Source organism: Ostrea edulis, chromosome 5 (assembly GCF_947568905.1).
Source record: "Ostrea edulis chromosome 5, xbOstEdul1.1, whole genome shotgun sequence".
Classification (NCBI taxonomy): Eukaryota; Metazoa; Mollusca; class Bivalvia; order Ostreida; family Ostreidae; genus Ostrea; species Ostrea edulis.
Genome location: NC_079168.1, coordinates 19376590 through 19396640, shown reverse-complemented (window position 1 = coordinate 19396640; position 20051 = coordinate 19376590). Strand labels below are relative to the sequence as shown.

At 36.1% G+C, this 20051-nt stretch overlaps 1 protein-coding gene across 2 annotated transcripts in view; it reads left to right on the top strand.

Moving 5' to 3' along the window:
* Positions 1-20051, top strand: part of LOC125650328 (nonsense-mediated mRNA decay factor SMG5-like) — a 48537-nt gene that overhangs the window by 6954 nt on the left and 21532 nt on the right. For both annotated transcript variants that reach the window (XM_048878510.2, XM_048878511.2), the window contains exons 6-20: positions 372-461; positions 561-639; positions 744-869; positions 1756-1827; positions 2889-3079; positions 3834-3983; positions 4907-5058; positions 5877-5973; positions 6211-6666; positions 6803-6910; positions 7864-7933; positions 9649-9778; positions 11645-11720; positions 12849-13027; positions 15848-16003. In XM_048878510.2, coding sequence (XP_048734467.1) covers positions 372-461; positions 561-639; positions 744-869; positions 1756-1827; positions 2889-3079; positions 3834-3983; positions 4907-5058; positions 5877-5973; positions 6211-6666; positions 6803-6910; positions 7864-7933; positions 9649-9778; positions 11645-11720; positions 12849-13027; positions 15848-16003 — 2132 coding nt within the window. The remainder of the gene's footprint in view (positions 1-371; positions 462-560; positions 640-743; positions 870-1755; positions 1828-2888; positions 3080-3833; positions 3984-4906; positions 5059-5876; positions 5974-6210; positions 6667-6802; positions 6911-7863; positions 7934-9648; positions 9779-11644; positions 11721-12848; positions 13028-15847; positions 16004-20051) is intronic.

Genomic DNA, 20051 nt, shown 5'->3' with positions numbered 1-20051 from the left:
ATATTTGGTATAGATAGATTTCTTATGCCAAGACCTAATAATTCATACTTTAATCTTTACCTTGTGACCTTGACCTTCCCTAGAACAGCAAGATCTTGTTAGTCATATTGGTGTTGAGGCATTGTGTAAATTCAACTTTAGTTATGCCATGACCCTTTGGGGCTAGGTTGGGACCACAATATGGGGTAAAAAAAATTTCATGGGAACAAAAATTGAGAAAAAGATCTTTTAAAAACCACAACAGAAGGGCAATTGTGGTAGGTGAGTGATATGGCCAATGGACCTATTGTTTCCATTGCACATTGCATTGATCATTTGTATGTAAAGCATCTGTTGTTTATAGTGGGCTGATATCTTCGTTTGATTTTTAGCTCGATATCAGCAGGAATTTGATAAAGGTGTAAGCAAAGCTGCCGCTGAGCGTTTCTATCATCAGGCTATTGCACTCTACCCAGATAATGGTAAATTTATCACTTGTAATTTTATCATGAATAGAACTTAACTCTCAATGTCTGTGAACTCACCATTTTCTGGGAAAACTTTTATGATATTGTTGACAGGAATGCCACACAATCAGCTTGGAACTTTGAAGGGTTCACGATATTTCCAGTGTGAGGCTGCCTACCATTACATCAGATGGTATGTACGAGATGTGTGTTAATTACCAATTATTTAGTCATGGTTTTGCAAATGGATAATGAAAGAAGTCTGAGAAGACAAATAGCACATTCATTTTGCTTCAGCATGGTGTGTGAGAAAGCTTTTGATGGAGCAGAGGGGAATTTGGACAGATTGTTTGAGAAGAACAGGAAGCGATACAGAGAACTACAACACAACAGTAGCCAGAGTCTTCCACCCAAACTCCAGAGGTCTGTAACCTATCAAATCTGTAACCTATCAGATCTGTAACCAATCAAATCTGTAATCTATCAAATCTGTAACCTATCAAATTTCTAGATTTCATAACCTATCAAATCTGTAACCTATCAAATTTCTAGATTTCATAACCTATTAAATCTGTAACAAATCAAATTTGTAACATATCAAATCATAGCAATGTCCGTAAAACCTACTTAGTCATCATTGAAAGCAATTAGACAACTAAACAGTACACTGGCTCTGAATGGCAACCTGTCATTTTATCTGCCTGCACAACTTTCAAGAGGACAATACCCCGTGTCATGTGGCACAACATGTAATGGACAACAGTTGTCTTCACCAAAACAATGTCAGCACATTACCTTGGCCCCCACACAGTCCCCGATCTCTTGCCATCAGAGCATGGGTGAGACATGTTAGATAGATGCATTCAAAAGCTCCCAAATCCTCTACCCGCTTTGTATCGGGCAATGCTGGAAGAGTGGCAGAATATCCCTATGGCACAAATAAACATTCTATCAACCTGTATGATTTGCAGAGTGCAAGCAGTAACAAATGCTATTGGGGGACATATTCAATATTGAAGTAGGAGAATTTCAATGGCTACCACCTCTTCAGCCTTGACTTTATTGCCCAAATGATGATGGTTAACTCTAAATTCACTGTGTTAACCATTCAATAGATGTGTATCTTCTTTGAATGAAATAATATAAATATTACTGAAAATTGGAGATTGTAGCATTTATTTTGCATTTCTGTATATAATCATGAATTATGAAACAAAACTTATGGTCAATGAATAAATATAGAAGATGTGTTCATTTGGAGAAAAGTACCCTGTAAATATGTAATAGAAATTGTATTTTCTCTTTTCAGGCAATATGATGTGAAATTTTTTCTCATCCACTTCATTCATTTGTTGGATGTGTTCTTTGATACAAACAGAAGGTAAACTGCATGTGGAAAAATCTTTCAAATTACACTGTGCTTGATTAATGATATAGAATCGACAAACATGCATCAGTAGTACTGTGTGCAGATCAGATACTAAAGTGCATGGATGCCATTTTGGTGGGGAAAAAATTATTTAAACAATTAATAATACATGTATGATAGTATTTGATATGTGTAAAACATTGCAAGAAATTTAAATTTCAAAAACTGACGCAAAGATGTAGTTGAGGCCTGTAAACTTTTCAAATCAAGGCATGAGCCCTGTTTATGTTTACAAGTGATATGACTCAACTATCAACATGGTGAAAAAAGTTTTTAACGAAACATTTCAGTTCTGTTTTCTTTGTACATGTTCCTAAATTGATTTATCATTAACCTATGTCAAAATGTTGAATGCAGTAATTACCTGTGTTTCAGTGTTGATGCAGTAATTACTTGTGTTTCAGTGTTGATGCAGTAATTACCTGTGTTTCAGTGTTGATGCAGTAATTACCTGTGTTTCAGTGTTGATGCAGTAATTACCTGTGTTTCAGTGTTGATGCAGTAATTACCTGTGTTTCAGTGTTGATGCAGTAATTACTTGTGTTTCAGTGTTGATGCAGTAATTACCTGTGTTTCAGTGTTGATGCAGTAATTACCTGTGTTTCAGTGTTGATGCAGTGATTACCTGTGTTTCAGTGTTGATGCAGTGATTACCTGTGTTTCAGTGTTGATGCAGTGATTACCTGTGTTTCAGTGTTGATGCAGTAATTACCTGTGTTTCAGTGTTGATGCAGTAATTACCTGTGTTTCAGTGTTGATGCAGTAATTACCTGTGTTTCAGTGTTGATGCAGTAATTACCTGTGTTTCAGTGTTGATGCAGTAATTACCTGTGTTTCAGTGTTGATGCAATAATTACCTGTGTTTCAGTGTTGAAGCAGTAATTACCTGTGTATCAGTGTTGATGCAGTAATTACCTGTGTTTCAGTGTTGATGCAGTAATTACCTGTGTTTCAGTGTTGAAGCAGTAATTACCTGTGTTTCAGTGTTGATGCAGTAATTACTTGTGTTTCAGTGTTGATGCAGTGGAGCTACAGGAATGTTGTCAATCAGCCCTACAGAGTTTTAACCTGTGTATGTTTTATGAGCCGGTGGTTTATGCTGAGGAGGAATGTAGAGACGAGAACCTGCAGTATCTGGATGACGATCTGGTGTTTAAGCTTGTTGTGATTTGTATGTCTACCATCCATTTGCTGCAGATCAGAGGTATGCCACACATGTAGACCCATGATATGGATTCATGCCATTGAAGTTGGGGTTAATACGAATAGTGTGCCAACACATACTGCAATGGGGGCCTCTGCTTTTAAACTTAAAGATGAGATGTTGTCAAAATCTGTTGGTCCTGTTGGCAAGGATGGTAAAACATTCTCTGGACTGATAGCTTGTTAGAAAACATCAGTCCAAATTACCGTATGAAAATATTGGGTGTGATCTGATTATTTTAGAGCTCTGGTTCAGAATGCGCAAGTGAAGGTCACTCAAACAACATGGCCGCCTGGCTGATCAAATTTGTGAAAGGTTCTCTACCCAGTAAGAAAAGATCAGTTCTTGGTAGCTCAGTGGTAGAGTGTTCACTTCCTAACTGACGGTCATGAGTTTGAGTTCTGCTCATGCCATGGCCGCGTCAAACCTAAAATATAAATATATCCTTGCCAAACGCCCAGCATTTAGTAGTGAGACTCATGGGTCTTTCGGATATGACCTCTCGTGTCACAGCAAGTGCTAACACGTTTGATAACCAACCTATTTTGAGAAGTATCTCAGATGAGTCTTGAACCCACAACCTACCACTCTTAAAGCAGTTATTCACCATCTGACTTACCATAGCAGTCGTATAGTAATTGGCATAATGTTTACTCTGTAGCATATACCAAACACTAATGTAATTCCTTTTTGAACTTTCAAATTCTTGAGAGTAATTTAGTATAGAATGTTAAAATAGAATTATTTTCTGTAGGATCAAAACAAGTGACAGCAGCGACGGCCTTCCTGCTCGCTCTTTTCTCACACATCTTGAACCATGTAGTGATTCGCCTTCATAATGCCCTGTATGAGAAGGAAAACCCGAACAAGCTGCTCCATCACCAGGAGGAAGAGGAGGCCGCAGGTAAAGTTCATTTCTGAATAACTAGTCCTGGTTATTCTACCGTCGCGTTGTGATACTGTAACTATAGCAACTTCAACAACAAAGACCAATCTGCTCAGTTTCACCTGCTTAATGAAAAGCAGGAGGAAATTAGGCTTGTCTTCTCTCATTTCATTTTAAACTGGAAATTATTGAATAAATAGATAAAACATAAGTTTACCCATAACTAAAGAAATGCTAGTTTTTCACTTTGTATTTATCATGTGTGATACGGTATATAATACAGCTTTTTAAAAATTCACTCGAGGTTATATTAACGGTTTCTTGTCTTCATCACACTTGCTACACACAAACATTTTTCAGAAATGATGAAAATTAAAGTTAGGTTTTTAAAAGTAAAATAAATACAATTTACCATATGGAATGTAATTTATTCCCATGATTTTTCGAATAAGTCCAAAACAGTGGGGAAAATTCATATAGAATTATGAAGGGAGGGATAATTTCAACTTTTAAACATCATAGAAAATTTACAAGCCCCATATTTGTTAGGAATTTTATATTTGTACCTATTACTACCAAACTAAGCCAAAAAATATATATATCAACTTATGCATCCATTTTTTTTATTTGTATTTAATAAGTGTCCTTAAGATGTTTCGCAGTTTTGAATTGACAATTGTTATATCCATTGTGAGTAAATTGTATGGCCACATTATATACTGTACCTGCAATCTGAATTTCACAGTTTTGGTTTAGGGTGTAAATTCCAGTATGAAAGCATAGTGAGAACAAGACTGTGTCCATTCTTACTGGTGATCTTACCTTCTGATCGACACTAAACTGAGCTATCAAATGCCTTGCACCAAATTCGGAGATCAGAATTCTTGAATTTGCTTGTTCATTCTACAGTTAGTTATAATGTTTTATGTGGTGGCAATCAGGTGAGGATGACATGTCAGACATTGATGTAGAGGAACAGGGACCCTCCAACGGACCCAGTGATAACCCCTCCCAATATCACAACACAGACGGCTGGACGTCGGGGGCGGGTCACAATGGAGAGACGAAGGAGGAACAGGGTGACAGCAACAAAGTAAGTCGTTGGTGTTTTAACAATTAATGAGATTGACAGAAAAACCAGGGAATTTCAAAGTACATATGCTTGAAATTAACATCGCAATATGAATTTGATAAAAACTTTAATTTGGGCGTCGTATTTGGTCAATTTATACAAAATCTTGGTTGACATAAAACATGGAATTTATTTGGGTTGGCCTTAAAGGGACTGATTCATGATTATACCCAAAATTTTGTTTTTCACTTTTAATGATCAAAATCTACTGTCTAATGTGTTTGAAAGATTTCACATGAAAATTAAGGTGATACATCATCACAGAAGCTCATTTTAGAGAGTTTATTATTTGTTTTGTAAACAAAGATTGCGGTATGCTATTGCTTACGAATTTTTCAAAAGAAATGGATATTGATCTAAGTATTATCATATCTCTCACATTTCAAGCATTTTTGGGGTGAAATGTGTCATCTAAAAGTTAAAATTTGTGACTATGCAAAATTAAGATGCATTATATTACAAAATCAATAGTTCACTTGTTTGTTTGTTTACATAAAAAGACTCGAGTCTTTGTTTACATAACACATATTTAAGGCTAAAATATTACCTTTATTCTTGCATTCAGAAGGTCAAAATTTTGGCTGTCAACATTAAATGAGCTATATTTCTAATGTTTAACATCAAAAATGAAAAATATTTTTATCAAAAATCGTGAACCAGTCCCTTTAATACAGAATATACCAATTAACCGTAAAATTCTTGTAAGATATCTGGCTATCTAAGATATATTTAGCTGTGTTTCTGTTGATGTCAATGCATTGTAATGTAAACTGTTTTAGAAAAACAACATCAAAAATCTGAAGAGACGGCGACAGAGACGCAGGCGAGGGGGGAGTGACAGCTCGGACCTGTCTGATGTGTCCGATCTCAGTGAAGGTACCCTCAAATTGGCAAAATAAAAACTGGTTCTTGTATAATAACTGCACGTATTTTAGTGTTGGAGATGTATATGTATATGTAGATGTATTGCAATCTGAATGTATGGTACAATATTTTAATTTGCAAAGTGTGCAATAGTAACTGAAATTTGCTTACTTTCCATATGAAATACTGTAATACAGACTTTTTACAGGGATTTCAAAATATTAGAAAAACATGCACTGTTGTTTTCAGGTGGTAGAGATCTGTCCGACCAGTTTCTGTCGGACGAGTCAGAAGAAGAGTTTGTAGGCTTCTTTACTAATGACTCGGATTCGGATATCTCGGACGATCTGATGGAGAGTCAAGAGCTGGAGCCAGGGTTTGCTTCCAAGTCACCATCCAACAGTGCCAAACCAACCCCAGACTCCAGCATGTCCAATTTAAATGCAAAACCAACCCCAGACTCCAGCATGTCCAATTTAAATGCCAACAACTTGGATTTGATGAGTTCACAGACAAATATTTGGTCAGCTGACTCGGACTCCCTCGCTCACCTGTCCTCAGAGTTATTGTCATCATCAATGACGTTACTGGGACAGAATTTCCGTCTGGAGGCTCAGAACAGTCGTATCACTGAGAAGGATGAGGCGGAGCTAGCTAACTGTGAGGAAGTGGTGCAGGGCAGGAAAGAGGTCCCGGTACCTCCAGGTGAGTATGGAGAAGGTGTGCTAACAGGTGGTAGAGGGGTGAATGGATCCACTTTGCCAAATAAAGTTTACTTTAATCCGAACTACCATTGATTTAGTACAGCTTTGTATACATGTATGTGTTCTAATCTTCTCAGGTTTTGCCTCATCCTCCGAAGCCAAACATGTTGCCGAGATTACCTGTAAGATGGCCAACTTTGTGATAGAGACAGACACGGAAGTCAGTGCTGGCCCTACGGACACAGGTAGTCACAATTCACAGTGTCCCCAGATATGGATTACTTATTCAGCGTTTGTTTTAAAAATTAAAGATATAAACCACACAGAAGATACAGAAGTTATTTTTACCGTAGAATTGATTTCACAGCAAATTAAATGCATTGTTGAAAGTATGATTGATTGATTGATTAGATATTGTTTAATGTCCCTCTCGAGAATCTTTCACTCATATGGAGACGTCACCATTGCCGGTGAAGGGCTGCAAAATTTAGGCCTATGCTCGGCGCTTATGGCCTTTGAGCAGGAAGGGATCTTTATCGTGCCACACCTGCTGTGACACGGGACCTCGGTTTTTACGGTCTCATCCGAAGGACCACCTCATTTAGTCGCCTCGTACGACAAGAAGGGGGTACTGAGGACCTGTTCTAAACCAGATCCCCATGGAATTGAAAGTATGAACTTTACGATTATAACAAGTTTCAGAATTCGAAAATTCCATTTTCGTTAATAACATTAAGAATATTTTGTGGTCCTTGAGGAAAACAAAGATAACTCAACCTTCATAGGCATGTGCAAAGGTGGATATTTAATGGAAACATTCTTCAGTGTGGAAGACAATGGTTGGTAGTTTTTAATTGATGAAAGACCACTTCTTGTAAATCTGTTGATATGAACTCACCCATCTGATGTGGATTTTGATAGTTACTTCTGTTGTATGTTGCTTATTTCACATCATTTAATGTAATCTCTCCTCCAACGTGCTGTCGATAGAATGTAAATAAAAAACACCTAACACAAATGCAAGGCAATCAATACTAAGTAAAGTTTTAAATTTCACATGATCGTACAGTTTTCATCCCTCTATTGATAAACAATAAGTTAACATCAACTAATTTAGGTGATTTTGAGACATTGCGGTTCTCATGTTTACGCCTGTTTGGTTGATGCAGTGATACATAAATTCTGTGGTACGTTGTAGAGATGTCAGGTTGTGATGGCTCGACCACAGAGGCTGAAGATCCAGGCAGTTTATCAGACTCCACAGACAAGTAAGTGGACAATTTATTAAACTTAGGAAAAACAGGTGGAAAATGAACTGTATCAACTCGAGATCTGATATTCTCAGTAGTTTGGAGTTAGAAAAAAAAAAACCTTGAATATTTTCCCAAGAAGCATATAAATACATGGACATAAAGTTGTATTCTCATATTAGGATAACTCTTTCTATTTTCAGAAATTTGAGAATGATCTGCATTAGCTCTTGTAATTGGGTTTCCTCGAGTCTAATAAAAAATATATTAGCGTTTATGTAGATAATAAATTTTCTTTCCCGAATGCATCACTCAAAATTGAGTGTTGTATTAGCAGGGTACTTTAGAATGTACTTGAGCTGCTTAACTGATTCTTTAGCATTACTTAAGAGGCCATTCTGTGCCAAGTTGACCAAAAATGAAAAGAACGCCCACTTGGCTCTTTCAGTTTTTACTGACAATCAAAGTTTATCTTTGTAGACCATACGTGTACGAGCCCGACATTCTGCTTTATGTTATCATCTCTAATGGCACATGTGGCTGACAAATTTAATTATTATTTATATTAGGATTTCAACTCCTCTATTCAAGTTTTCTTCGAAGAGTCCTCCTTTACAACTGCATGTACAGTGTATGTCTGATTGTTATGAACATTTCACGTTCATCTTTTTAAGAACCACAATGTCAGTTTTAACCAAACATGTCACTAATCATCCTTGGGCAAAGAAAGGAGTTGGGGGGGGGGGGGGGGTGTAATGGGGTGATCCATTAATCTTCTCAAGAAACACTTTCATGAAAGCTCATGTATATAATGGAAGATTCTGGTTTGTCCAGACTATGACCCCTGGAGCCAGAGGGGTCTCAGTAGAAGAGTGATGTTGTGCATAGGAAAACAGTTTGACAAATATAGGAAATTTGTTTTAAAATGTTTTCAAGAAAAACAGAGGTACAAATCATCAGATATCAAGTATTCAAATTTCTTAAAGCCATGAACAAAAAAGGGTTCTGAAATGCTCGAACCTACAGAGAAAATGTAGAAAATCTCATCACTATTCATCAGAAAATTACAATTTTTCAACTTGAAATGTAAGTTGTTTCAAACTATGGACCCTCCAGGTGAATTTTCAGTTAATTAAAAATATACGGAAATAGATAAGGAAATTATTTACATTTATTCTTTAAAAGTCTGTAAATCAAGAAGAAAATGCAACTTCCCATGGGTCTGTTTCATTTATGTCTGTCAGTTCATTTCTTTCTCGACCTTGCATGCCTTTTACACATTGAAGTGATCTTTTGTCCACAAGTCTTTCAAGGTCTTCCCAACTCACTTCTTAATGCCTGTTGTCCATAATTTTACAAAAATAGAGAAGAGCTGGATGGCAGTATTCTATTTATGATATTTTGAAGAGTTAGATGCCTCAAATGCTGCATACTTGGAAATCTTATTCTCCTTTTCTTTTTCATTCTTTTTTATCTTGAAGAAGATGAATTTAAAATGGGGCTAATATTAAATAGTCTTGCAAATAACATATCACATATGTGTAAATATGAAACAGAAAATCTGTAGGTGCATTACAGAGGGTACCTATACACATGCATCTTCACTAGCCAAGGGTGACGCTTGACGGTGTACCATGGAGCGTCACCCTTGGCTAGCAAAGATGATACACATGTAATCATCTGACAGCTGTTGTTAAAATATGGTCTCTGAAGTGTTTTAGGATATATTTCAGGGCTGAGTTAGAACACAGACAATTGCAGAACTTGATTGATGTTTTACAAACAGAAGGCCTCCTTCCTGTAGTCAAAGTCGGCTGTGATTGGATGAAGTGCAATAAGGAGGTCATTCTCACCTGTGCACAGGTATGATATTTACAGTAAATTGATGAACTTGAGCATATATTGAAGTTATTTTAATTCTCTTTGGTTAGCAGATTATAAACTAAATAATTGGATATAACAAATTATCCCGGCACTTTTCTAACCATGCACAGATGAACTCGTCAATGGTTTAATTTAGAAACTTTTGAAAGATGAATATTTATTATGATGTTATATATGTTCAGTATTTACCAATCTTAAGTGCCTCTAGAATCAGTATTCAATTATTATTTTTTTTCCAATAAATATGATTCTTTGTATAAAAGAAAAACAGTTCAAGTCACAACCATTGTCAGAAAGGACAGACAAAATATGTACATTTGTAGGATTCTCTCTTCGTTGACCATGCTTCAATGCTCATAGAATTTCTCACAACTCACCAATATTTTCTAACCAAAGCATGGTCGGAACATGACCGTACAGTGACCTTTAGACACCTGATGGTCGTTGTTGTTGACAATGTTTGAGGATGGAAATGTAATGTTTGACTTTTAATATGGTATGGAAATGTTTGTGAGCATTAAATCAATAAAGGAATCTGCTGTTTCTAAATGAATGGTTCAGGGTGCCCATTAAAGACAAACGGATAACAAACCACCAATTACAAAGTTGTTTGCTCATCCAATCACAGTCATAATCTTATAAAGTACTATCATTTCATCCACAAATTAAAACTCTTGATATTCAACCTGCATGCTAACAGGCACATAGCCAGAAAGAAAATGAAATGTACGCAAAGTATGGCAAGGGGTCTGGGGGTCACCTTGAGGCCCCCAGTGAGTCTTGGGCAAAGCCATGGTGGAGACCCAGGGGGCAAAGCCCCCAGAAGGTCCTGGGTTTTACCAATGACATGACCTATTTTTTGTTCATAGAAACATGATTTCTTGGAAATTTCCAAACCCTAAAGAATTCACACAAAATCATTTTCTAAAGTGTTTTATATTTCCAACTCACCGATGTACATGTTCTTGTCACTGATAACAAAGAATAGCCTAATCTGTCCACTACATGTACATATATGATGTACATTAAAGTGATATTCGACATGATGTTACACAATCTGATTAAAATCAGATCTTTGATCCACTCCGCTAATGTTACATGTATGTCGCTACACAAAGCGGTCTACATAACATTACCGGAACGGATCAAAGATTTGATTTTAATCAGACTGAATGTTAATGATTTGAAATAAAAATAATGACCTTAAATTTGATTGAACGGACATTATGGTGCTGATAAAATTATAAACCGGGACTAGGTAATGCGGTTATTTTTTAGGCAAAATGTTTTAATGGCAAAGATAGATCTCTCTCTCAAATGATGTGTATGCAGTTGCGTACTTGCATATAGGCAGCTACGTGCCTGGCTAATCACACACTCTTTATAGAAATAATCACTTTGGAAAAGACCAGTAATATTATCACGTAGAGGGGAAAAACCCATGAAAACTGATAATGAATGGAGAGTATAATCTTTTGACATATGAAACGAAAGTGTAGAGATGCAATGTGAAAGTACAAAGAAAAGGAAAGTAAACTGCTGAGAAATTCAAATTGGGATTCACAGTTTGATGTTACAACTAGTTTCGACAGTAGGCTGTCCATACAGAACGCTGAAATGAGAAATATAGAATGGCATTTATTTATTTCTGTGTTCGTACGTCCTGTTCCAATGCTAACTTTCCTTTTGGTTTCATATATTTTGTCATACATAGCCTGCTGTGGTACTATTTGTTGAATTGGTTTTCTACATGTTTGATTGTTGAACTCAGTCAGTCCGAGTTAATAATCCAGAGAGCAGATAGTCTAAAACACTGATGTGATTTTTCATTTTGTCTATTTTCAGAGCTCACAGTCTTTGTGGCACAGGTTGTCAGTGTTATTAAATATTCTACCCAAAGAATCTGTGATAGCAGGGCATGGTAAGTTCTAAACCCAATTCCTAGCTTTTAAGATATTATTTTTTAAGTAATTATATTACTGGTATTCATTAAATTATAAGGTCTTCTGAAAAAAGCATTTTGGAAATGACAAACAGTGGCACATGTATTTTAGAATAGAAATTCTGCAAAATATATGCTTTTTTTCTTCAGTGTTTGTCAGTTTTTAAGGACCCTCTGTATTCTAATCAGAAATACTTTCCGGACCACCATGATAATGTGTCTTGTAAAGAAGTCACCCATAGTATTTTCATATGTTACTGTTCTTCCTTTTTCAACATGAAATTCTTAAAATACCCCATTACTAAATCTGAAAAAATAGAAACCATCAGAATAGCAAATAATGGCAAATTAAAATCCTTTTATCCAGGAGCAGATAACTCTAAGTGCAAGAAAATATACATAGCAAATTCCACATTTATTTTTGTGAGAATGATTTCAGTCTTGGCTCTACCCTCTATTTTTCAAATTGAAAAGAATAGAATAGATGTTTCCCATTTAATGTCTATATATTTAGTAAATTTGTCATTTGGCATTATATTTAAAATGCATCTGCTTTGTAGCCAGAAAAGAGTTTACCTTTTGTACATTTTTATACCCCCCGCAACAAGTTGTGGGGGGGTATACTGGAATCGGGTTGTCCGTCTGTCTGTCTGTCCGTCCGTCTGTAGACGCAATGGTTTCCGGGCTCTAAAGCATTATCCTTTCCACCTACCATCACCATATCATACATATGGACTACCCATGGGATGAAGATGTTCCCTATCGATTTTGGGGTCAAAAGGTCAAAGGTCACGCACACTGGACATCGAAGTAGCAATATGGTTTCCGGGCTCTAAAGCGTTATCCTTTCCACCTACAGTCACCATATCATACATATGGACTACCCATGGAATGATGATGTTCCCTATCGATTTTGGGGTCAAAAGGTCAAAGGTCACACGCACTGGACATCGAAGTAGCAATATGGTTCGGTTTGTCATGCCATTTGTTTTTTACACTCAGAAAAGAGGTAGTTTATACCTATTACCAACACCCTTTGGGAGATTGGGGTAAGCGGGGGGTATTCTTAGTGAGCATTGCTCACAGTACCTCTTGTTTTCTTTGTAGACCAGTGTTGGGTTGACCAGCTGAAGACCACATTAAACTGTGCTGGTCATCCAGACTGGAGACAGACTTTTCCACTGACAGAGGACATCAACCTCTGGCAGTTCTCCCCCCTTACTGAGGCCCACATGGGGATAGAGTTCACATCAAAGAGGAGGGGGCAGCTAAGTGATACACAGGAGGTACCAACAATTATGCTTTCCCCGAAGTCTTAACAAAGCGTTTTATCATATATTTCTTAATAAAAACCTAATTTCTACCCATTATGATACCAGCAATATCATGTAATCCTTATTAATCTGCCATTCATAATTAAACAATGCATTAATCCATAAATCATCATACATGTATACCCCTTCTCTATCTCTCTATGTTTGTTCTCTTCAAAACCTTGCATAGCAGAAAATTATTGAGAAAGGATTTTTTTTTCTTCAAAAATTAACTTTTATTTTGATACACAAGTACTTATTAAATTACATACATCTATGTCTCTATGGCTATAGATTTCAAATTTGTCCCCAAGTGCAAATATTTGTTCATTGACTGTCAGTGAATGAAAAACTGCAAATTTTGAATCTAGTCATTACTGCATTATCCTCGGGGCTTGAGGAAATTAACAGGGCGTGAAATGTCAGTGCCATAAAGGGGGGAGGGGGGCAAGCCCATTACAGATAATAACACTACTGCAGTGCTACTTTATCAGCCACAATATTGATCAATTTTCATTGTACTTAAATCTACTTGAACTGTCTTAGAAATTATTGATTTACTAAAGGAGTATTGAGGGATAACTTCATGTCATTTTATACAAAATTTGTTTGATTCAATAGTGCTTTATATTCAATAACTGCAATAAGTATAAAAGTGATTGCTTGTTAAGTTTGAAAAACATTCAAACTTATCTCATGGGTCGTTTTTAATACTGTTTTTATTTATATAGGATTGTTTAGGGAATGTATGCAGTTGTCTATTCCATCTTCAACTTAAAATCTGTTTCAGACATATAGATTTTCTAAAAAGTTATTTAATTTAGAAGTATATTTAATGGTTGTTTAAAATACGAGAAAGATTACCCATTCAGTTTTTAAGAAAAACCACACTTAAGTCACTTATATTAGTTCTCTTTTTCACCCACCCCCCCTCCTTATAAGATGTGTGAATGTATGTACATAATGTATACAAATATGCTAGTAAAAAAAATACTTTTAATGGGAGTTGCTGACCTTTTTAAAACAAAGTTTTGAAGTGTTTTACTTTTATATTTATGATAAAGAAACAGATGATAGGATAATTATTTGGATAAAAGTTGAGTTTCTACCTGAAAATTGTAAATACTACTGATAAATATGAAGAATCCTCACATAACATGTATCATTAGTAGTATATGCACAGGTGTATGATAAACATCCGCTGTAAATATGAAAAAAGAATTGATTTTTTTGAATTTCTACATGTATCTCTAGCTAGATTAGGAAACAGGTATAAACATGCTTGGTGCTTTAGACAGAGATTGAGTTAAACAGATCTAACTTAAGGAGGTACTCTACAGCATCATAATGGCCAACTTCCTTTTAAGACATGGATGAAAATATAAATATCAGCAATATTTGTTTATTTATTTTAAGAAACCATTGCCTAACTGACTAGCTCAGTAGGTTAGCACATTGACTGCTGAGCTGTAGATCGTGGGTTTGAGTCCAGCAGGGGTTTTTAAAAAATTTCAGATTGCTTTCTACTAAAACTGCATTTTTTGACTAAATAAAGTAAATTTGAAAGTTTTCATTTTCAAAATATTGTTGTACATATTCTCCACTTTTCATCCATATCAAATTTTTCTGATGTAGCATACTCCTTAAATATACAGTGCAAGTTCAGAGAGGTATGTGCTGGATTTCAGATGTAAAATGTCAAAAATATCCAAACTAGTCCTTTTTTGATAACATGAAAAAATAATTGTTCATCAACTTATTATTGTCTTTTGTGTATATTCTTTTCTAAGGTCAGATTAAATACATCAAAAGACAGAGTTTTACAAAAACACGGCAAAAGGGGTGCAAAGGTCTTCTTAACACCATAGTTGTACTATGGGGGGGGGGGGGGGGCAGTTCCCTGCCTAGAAGACATGAAAATTTAAACCCACAATAGTCCTTCATCTTCTTCATGGAACTCGAATATTCTTTGTAATTATAATCATTCGAAACTTTCTCTGTTAACCTGCTCCATGTAGCAAAACTGGAATTATTAGTAAAGAGAAGCTTACTGACATGATAGAGAAACCAAGTTATTTCTGTTTTACAAGAACTTCTTATAATTTGATTATTTTTTTTATCAGTGCATTACACGCTGTATTTACAGAAAACAGTAATGGTTGTCTATGTGTGGATTTTGTTTTCTTGGATGAGTTAGATAATAAGTATAGGACAGATAGCATGCTACACAGGAAAATCTAAATTGAATGCTTTACAACTATTGACATAGCTTTAGCTACCTGATAAGTATAATATTCAACAAGCCTGGAGAGCATAGCATTTACCAAGAAAATCTCTAGAATTGTTTTATTACATGACTGAATTATTTAAAACATTGAAACTTTCTACTAGAGTCTACAAAATGATACCTGGTTGACCATCTTTTGTTTACAGGTTGTTAAAAATTATTAGAGATGCGACTTGTCGGGAAAATCATATGTTATATTTACCTAAGGAATATGATGAACGTAACATTCTGGTTTTTCTAGTTTGTGGGATCTCGGCTAAACCGATGGAATTTTTCAATCATAAAATGATGCACAGTTAAGTCCATAGCATATGGATTTGACCACTTGGGCTGATATGACATATAGATTTCATATATGATATTCTCATTTTGATTTATGACTGGACAAATCTGTACTCTTTTTGAAAAACAATTGGGGTGGGATTACAAAGAACAGTGAACTCTAATCCAGATATGCTGATGTGTCGGATGTCAATTTGTAAGAGTTATTTCTCTTTGTCTACTAGTGCTTCTTAAGGACAGGCAGTCTGAGACACTTTGGATACTATTTGTCTTCACTGGAGAATTTGACCTTCATCTATAATGAAGACCAAAGCTTGTTTATTGGTCCATCTCATGCAGGGAATGTTGAGGAGAATGAGAAAGAGGCCATGGATCGAGAGGTGGGTTTTTGTGTAATCATTTTTTACAGTCAACATTCTCCCCAAAATGATGTAATTAGCCAAATATTTATTTTAGTCGCCATGAAAAATTAATGCAGTATTTTTAAATTCTTTCATTTGATTTGGTCACTCCTGCATGAACTTGTTCTGTAAACATCCTTTATGATGTGAATTGGCTAGTTCAACATGAAGCAAGAGAAGTCAATGAGATTCCAACAAGTGCATGTTAATGTAGTGATGATAATACATTTGTGTGTGGTGGTGGTAATGATTCATATTCACTTATTAAAAAAAGAGGAAAATTAAGACAAAATCTTTCATTAATACTGTGCCCAGCTTATATCAATTTGAATCTGGGTACAGCAAATTGTAACCATCCTAATTTTTCCTTTTACGTGGCTAGATATTGACAATTAATGATTAAAACTTGAGAAATTATTTGCATTTGATAGCACATATTTTATGTGGAGGAGTCACATGCATTTCTGCTAATTCGTTCTCGGTCAAGTGGAGTGCACGGGGCACATGATAGTGTTTGAGTTTCTGAGATATTTATACCCAGCAAGGTTTGAATTTCTGGGGTTGTTATCTGGTGTGGGTCTTGTGTTTACAGACAGGGCGAGAGCTCAGTTTGTTTGTGATACAGTGTTGCTGTTACTGGAATGCTATGTTTGCTAGTTGACAGTGTCAATATTAGTCCTTAACAGTACAGGAATCAAAGTACATTCACTTCAGCAGGGTGATAGCATGATTGTCCCGAACTGTCCCCAGGACAGGTGTGCGGAATGACTAGAAAATCACGTCACCCAAATTTTTTTTTCAAAACAGGTTGCTCTTCATCGGTATTTGAAATTTATGTATGGCTTCATACCTTGGGGGGGGGGGGTGTTCAAATTTAATTTGTCTGTTTGTTGTGAAAATATATGAATAGTATCAATATTGATTGTGTGTATAAGCCTGTGCATAATTCTTATTCTCAATAGATATCTGTTCAAAGTTTGTCATGGTTGCACACCAGAAGTATGTTGTGAGTTTTGCTGTCATTATTTTTACAGCAGTGGTTTACCCCAACCCAAAGGCTAGCCACTGTTAATCATATGATTAAGAAAAATATATATCGAGAGGTCAAGTGTATTGACCACAGACTATAAAGACACTAGGAATACATATGGACATCAATGTCTGTCGTGGAACAAGTATAAATGCATTACAGGGTCAAGTTAGAGACCTGCAGAAAACAAAAGGCAGGGGCCCACCACAGAGGGAAGTATGGGACAGGTAATCTTGTGTCCTTTTGTCCTCCACTGATTAGATTATTTACCTTGTAGCGTACCTGACAACAGGACCATCAATAATGGAGTACCTACAATGATAGTATTTACCTGTCCAATCTCAGCTATTAGAAGTGTTGTTCAATTTCTGATACAGGCCAAGTGCTAATTTTACCTTGTTATCAGCTCCATGTCAACAGATGACTCATAGGTACCCCTTATCACAGGTCTTCTATCTGTGGAATTCAATCATCAAAACACACAAAATATCACGTGCCTCCATTGTCATATTTGTATACTTAGCAGGTTTCTTTTTTTATCTCCAAATATATAACTTTGCTTGTGCCAGTATTGATTATCTTGGAAGTAATCTCCAACACCTTTACTGCTAATGGAATTTTATTGTCTAGGTTGTGGCTCATCTGTCTGTCTGCTTGTCTGCTTGAGTTGTTTGTGTGCTTGTCTGTATCAAAGCTGTTAATCTTATTATTGAATGAAGATCACAGCCCATCTCGAGAGAGGATTCCAGGAATCGTCAGCATATGGTAGATGTCTCTCAAGTCGCGTCGACAGGAGTAATTTCACTTGGAGAGATCTATTTATGTGGATATATAAAAATGTCTGCCATCCTCGTGTTATTGATAAAATCAGGCTTTTAATGGTGATTTTCCCACCATATTTTTTTTTTTATTTTCGCACAAGTCGCAGGGAAGCATTGGAAGGGGAATGGGTGGATAAGATAGCAATGAAGATCTTCATGTGACTTATGGCTTTTAAAAGTGTGTTCTTTGAGTCTGTAAGAAGGAATTTTTAATAAAATAGTGGGATTTAGGGTATAAATCCTGCAGATTGGGCCAACTCATGTAATGGTTATTAGATTTCAATTATCTATCTTGTGGTTGTTCATCATCCAAGCATTAGAAAAATGTCAGCCTAGGACAGGACTGAGTTAGAATGTAGCAAATATTGACTCTCGGCTGGAGCACAGCTCAAAGTGGGGGGTAGTGCTGTGATAAGCTTCTGTAGTTGTCAGTGGATAGACCTATCATTTCCTCTTATTTTCAGCCTGGCCTATTTACCTAGCTCTTGGGAGGGATTATCTTTATCTAAATCCCACTAATATCCATCTTTTCAACAAGTTCTGTAGTCAATAAAACAAGGGTCATATTGCCACATACTTCAATCTCTGTGTTACACAAACTCTGCTTCAAGTGGGGTGTGAAGTTAAAACCTGGTGAAATATGGAGACTATGTGAGTGACGTGCCCCTTTACTTGTCATGGGCGCTGTGTGCTCAGGTCTCTAGTCCTTCATCCTGACCATTGGCAGAGTCTTTTTTGTGCAAACATCTATTGAACAATGCTAAATATTTAATCTGGTTATTAATACTCCTTAGCACCAGTCATTGTGCAATGAATTGGAAGGCATATATACTTGTAAGAACATGTCTTCAATCTGGACAGCCAAAGGTGACAAAATTAGGTGTGGCTTAGAGGATCGAGGGAGTTGTCTTTTCTTTGATTGTCAGTGGGCGTAGCAGACAGCATTTTTTTCTTTTGTGATTTCAGACCAGGTGCCATGACACAAGGACTCTTTCCTGTCAACCTTGCCTTTCGGTGTAATTTAAAATGAGATTTTGATAAGATAAGGCACATTTTGTCACTAACAAATTCAAGTTAGGCACACACATCTAACCTAATTTCAAATCTATTTTCCCTCTTTTATGTACACAAAGATTTAAAGTGCCAAACAAAGCTGTTTAAGGAAGGTATGTAACCCTTTAGTGTATTGTGTTTACTTTGGAGGTAAATGCATTATCAAGGCTATCATGCCTTTATTCCACCTGCTACAAATCATTCCCACCATGCACCTGAATCCTAGGGACACATGATTGTCATACAGACACCCCAGAAAACCCACCAAAGCAGGGGACCTCAGCACTCAACATTTACCAAGGAGATGTTTTATTTGCTAATCCCTCCAATATTTCCTGTCTCGACCGATTCTCTCCCTCTCTCTCTGCTTTGTCATTTATATGGAGGACTGGTACTTCTAGGTGGAATGTTTATAGATGTGGAGTAAGACAAGAAGCTTAAGATCAATAGGTGTTGTGTTGGTTTTGTGACGAGGCTGTTGTAATCTTCTAAATAAACACAGTGTAACTTTAACCCATCATGGCTCAATGCTCACATACCCTTTTATCAAGATCATTAGTTCAGGGAATCGGTTTTGATAGTTGGATGGTTTTCATTAGGGCAGCTCACATTTTAATTTCACAAAGTGTTTTCACTGTGGCTTATTGACTTTTAAATGTCGTATTATAGGATGGAAGTCATTACAGACTAGTTTAAGACACTTTTTTCCCCCAGACTAATGAAACCATGTGAAGAGCATGAAATACACTATCCATATGAATTATATTAAACAATTTAAAGAGATTTCGGCTTTAAGACCTGAGAAAAGGCTTGTATGCAGTGATTGTATGCAATGAACTTTTGTAATAAGTGCAGTGCGATTAACAGTGGATTAAGGGTTCAATTGAAAACATCGAATCTGGTTTTTGTTTATAAGGATATATGGATTCGTCACAAAAGTGTTGGGTGAATTATCACATTTTCTTTTTATTAATTCCAAGTTGAGTCATTAATGCCGGGAGATACATAGTGTAATATAGCGGAGGAACACGATTCTAAATTCCCAGAATTCCTCGTCTCTGCTCACGGTGTTATTTTATTGACAGATTCAGCTAACACTAGAGAAAGAGCTCATTAGAAATAC